This window comes from Takifugu flavidus, unplaced genomic scaffold (assembly GCF_003711565.1).
Source record: "Takifugu flavidus isolate HTHZ2018 unplaced genomic scaffold, ASM371156v2 ctg946, whole genome shotgun sequence".
Taxonomy (NCBI): domain Eukaryota; kingdom Metazoa; phylum Chordata; class Actinopteri; order Tetraodontiformes; family Tetraodontidae; genus Takifugu; species Takifugu flavidus.
The window spans coordinates 1-4,191 of NW_026622556.1; the positions used below are offsets into that span (position 1 = coordinate 1).

Below are 4,191 nucleotides of genomic sequence, written 5' to 3' on the forward strand. Positions count from 1 at the left end.
ACCAACCCCTACCGTAACCCTGCTCCAGTGGAGGATGGTACTAACCCCTAGCCTAACCCTGCTCCAGTGGAGTATGGTACTAACCCCTAGCCTAACCCTGCTCCAGTGGAGGATGGTACTAACCCCTAGCCTAACCCTGCTCCAGTGGAGGATGGTACTAACCCCTAGCCTAACCCTGCTCCAGTGGAGGATGGTACTAACCCCTAGCCTAACCCTGCTCCAGGGAGTATGGTACTAACCCCTAGCCTAACCCCTCTTTTCGTGCTTGCTGGCTGCTGAAATCAGAAGTGCCACAACTGTCAGATGCCTGAGACATGTATCGGATTGAAGATCTACCTGATGAGTCCGATAGGCTGATACTTGTAGAAGACACTGTAGCTGGCCCATTGCTCATACAGAAGCTGAAAACGATATATTAAAATGCTCATTCAATCATGATAGTTATTTTTCAAAAATATAAGTTAAAGTAAAAGAGCTGTGGATCAGTTTTACAGCCCAGTGGGTTATGTATTCAAAATAAAAGCAAGAATATTCCATAAGATACCATGAATCTCGTAAACATGCCTCATCCATGAGTATCGTTTCATGAGCTAGCCATTAACAGAATGTGCTGAGCTATGCATCATCTCAGCCTGTCTACTATTTATAGCTGTGTGTGAAACTCCAAAATGATCAAAACTGAATCAACTCTAAGTTTATTCACAGGCAGGTTCCTAAAGTGATTTATTTCAGGGAAAGGATAAACGTTCTCCACTCACCTTCCTATCATTAGTTGGTGCATCTGGCCCCTCAATGTCCCTGTAATGTAGCATAAACAGCTTCAGACGCAGCAGTTAGCAGTTTTCTCTCCACCTATATTTGATCTTGTGATTCTCCTCGCATGATCTTTCCAGTGGGACTGTAAATAAGCGTCTCTGTCTCTTCTATAGCAGAGAAAATGATGAAGAAGAAACTTACATCATGGAGAGGATAAGCAGCCGCGTAGACACCATTAGCCAGCAGACTGGTGATCCCTGTTAAGAAAGAGCATTGAAGCTATAAGGGTTTAGCATTTTTATTGCTATTCTCTGACATAAATATATTGACAAAAAGGCTATAACATAGACATTAGCCCAAACCTAAAGGAGTACATCATGATGTGTAAATTATATATGGTGGTTGTCCTTGATACTAACATATTTCTCACAAACTGAAATTAATATGAAAACCAAAGTAGAATTATCAGTGTTGTAATTAAAGGAGTTTAGATAGATAAAAATAACAATAGAGAATTAATCCCTCTAGTTTACAGAACTTTGCACATTATGCTCAGGGTATGTCTGCAGATCATCCTGGCAGACTGTCATCACTCATTAAAATCTGGTTTCAGATGGATTTTAGTTATTAAATAAAAAAGCTAGAATTTTGATCACAATTACATACTGGCCTTTAGATAAAGTCCTAATAATTTATGCCTTATATTAAAAATATAGACCTTACCCATAGAGTATTTGGCTTTAGTGCATCTTGTCCTCTTAAGTATTTCATAAACCTGAAGACAGCAAACATGACACATATTTTAGATATGATAGAGCAGAATATAGATAATGTTGGTAGCCTAAGGATGGACTCATGTAACGGCCCATAATTCACTTGGGCTGAGATGAAAAACAACTGTTTCATTGAGAGAAAATGCTTTAAACTAGTTAAAGTCTGATGTGGCGTGGGGAGATTTTAGTACCCCTCCTTCCCGCTTTGCATTTCAGGCCAACATAGCACATAGTAGAGCGACATATAAAGATGTTAGCCCACAGCAGAAAAGAAATGCTCGTTTTATCTTCATTTGGAGTGAGAACGACTCTTCTTTTCATAATACTCACAATGGAGCTCCTGGTCTTGCTGTCAAAGAAATGATCCTTGTCAGAGAGATCAAAGCTGGAAACGTAGAATAGAGTTAAGGTTTAAGTGCACGTCACATTTTTAATTGATTGACATGAAAAAGAAGGAGGTTGTCACATTTAGCTTGTGGTCATCTAGTGAGCACAGACCTATTGTGCTGGATAGTTTATTTTCATACCGTTCATTTCAAACATAAAAGATGAATGAGTGAATGTCTCACAGTGGCAGAATAAATGAATGAATGTGATTAAAAAGCTGTGTTTCATGTCTGAGTCTGGCTCGGTGGCTAAGGCTAAAACACAGAAGACAAATAATAATTCAGGCAGTTTCTCTTAGTTTTGTTGTGGGATGAAGAGGAGGTAATGTTACAGTTGGGCTTGGGCTTAGGGTTGGGGTTTAAAGTTGTGGTCAGGTTGGGGATGGGGTTAGGGTTAGGGTTCGGATAATGATTGGAGGTTTGGTCAGGTTGGGGGATGGGGTTGGGGTTGGGGTTAGGTCTGGGGTTGGGGTTAGGGTTCGGATAAGGATTGGAGTTGTGGTCAGGTTGGGGATGGGGTTAGGTCTGGGGTTGGGGTTGGGGTTAGGTCTGGGGTTGGGGTTGGGGTTAGGGTTCGGATAAGGATTGGAGTTGTGGTCAGGTTGGGGATGGGGTTAGGGTTAGGTCTGGGGTTGGGGTTGGAGTGGTGTCAGATGAGAGGATACACCAAAATAAGAACAATAAACTCTCAACCCTTTGCTGACAGTCAATTATGAGTGTGTCTTCAAGCATATTTCAGGGAACAGAGAACGAGTTCATCTGTACTGGAAGTAACCAGGTTGTGTGAGAGCTTCAGTCAACAGCAGCTTTACTGTCGGACAGATGCAAGGAGCAAAAAGGAAACGTGGTTTACTCACAGATGCTGCTTCTCTCTGGAGAATGGGTGAGACAGGGATTTAATATGTTGTGGCTGGTTGTCATCTACTTTGTGGATGCAGCGGTCCTGTGACCTTGTGAATGAACAATCGGATCTTTCTACGAGATTGCTGCCCTGTTTGACATCATAAACCTGCAGAGGAGCAAAACCATGACAGACATGAAACAAAGGGACTGTCCTTCAGACGTGTCAAAGGCTTAGGGTCGGTCGGTCGGTTCGGTCGGTCGGTCGTCGGTCTGTCGGTCAGCATCCCAAAGCTCCTGCCATGACGGATGGACGTGCCATTAACAACGTCTGCTAACGAACAGGCCCACGGAGGCACTTTGGATTGTTTTTAATGTATATTCTGAATTGTTCCTAATTTGAACTTTGTTTTTCATCACTAAAACTGAATTAAAAAACCCCAAAAGCAAAAGAGTAGTAGCAGCTGTATACAGTTCAGACTTCCTGACAGATGGAATACCTTCTTTGTAGGCATCTTCAGCTTCATGAACTCAGCCTCTCGACACAAAATGTTCCAAGGTGCGTGAATTTTTAAAAACCCAATACTGGGGAAGTGGCCCTACAAAGGAAACTGAGAACGGTAAGTACAGTAGTTTCCTGAAGAACAGGAGACGAGTAAGTACATCAGATACCTCCTCAATTAAAATCAGAAGCTTTAGAGATCCACATTCCCACCTGTTCATCCTTTTCCATCTCGAGGCCCATGTCAAGGAGGTTTTCTTCAAACTCCTCACGCCTGAAGCGCTTGTCATCCTCATGATAACTGCCCTGTTGCTCTTGAGCAACGATCTCCGGGTCGTCCTTTGGCTGCAGTGGAGCTTTACTGCCCCTCATACTGAGGCTCCGCCGAAGTCGTCTGATGAAGTTGGTCTCAGTCACTTTGGATGACCTATGACCTGTGCTGCTGGGCTTCTGGATGTGGTATGTCAGCACGTAGTCTACCCTCCGCCTCCCATCAGAGAAGTATGGGCCCAATCTCGGGTACATGGGGGAACCTTCATCTGCGTAAATCTTTCTCATTGGCTGCAAGCAAATAAATCCAAATATCACAGATTAATCAACACGTTTACGCACCTTTTCCACAGTAAACTGTTGAGCTCTGAGTTGAGCGTTCTCAAATATTCCACAGGTGCATCTCAGGGATTAGCGTGGCAACAGAAAGATTATTTGTTTCAGTTATTCAATTCAAAGAGTGACACAAATTTATCATGTAGAATCATTACACACAGACTGACATCATAACATGTTTGTGTAAATGCGTTTTGATTGGTGGTGCGCGTCCGCAGTAATGCCGGTCGATCTTCATTCCTACCTCACCTATGGTCATGAGCTTTGGGTCATGACCGATAAGAACAAGATCACGGGTACAAGCGGCCGAAATGAGCTTCCTTCGTAG

The 4,191-nt window shown here is 43.0% G+C and overlaps 1 protein-coding gene across 1 annotated transcript; it reads right to left on the minus strand.

The window, feature by feature from the left end:
* Positions 1-852: 852 nt before the first annotated feature.
* On the minus strand, positions 853-3,929 carry LOC130521394 (anoctamin-1-like). Its single transcript, XM_057024963.1, has 6 exons — positions 3,471-3,929; positions 3,256-3,354; positions 2,773-2,924; positions 1,860-1,914; positions 1,480-1,531; positions 853-1,013 (listed from the first exon to the last, which is right to left on the minus strand). The coding sequence occupies exons 1-6, from the start codon at positions 3,813-3,815 to the stop codon at positions 853-855; spliced, it is 864 nt and encodes a 287-aa protein (XP_056880943.1). The 5' UTR covers positions 3,816-3,929.
* Positions 3,930-4,191: the final 262 nt, after the last annotated feature.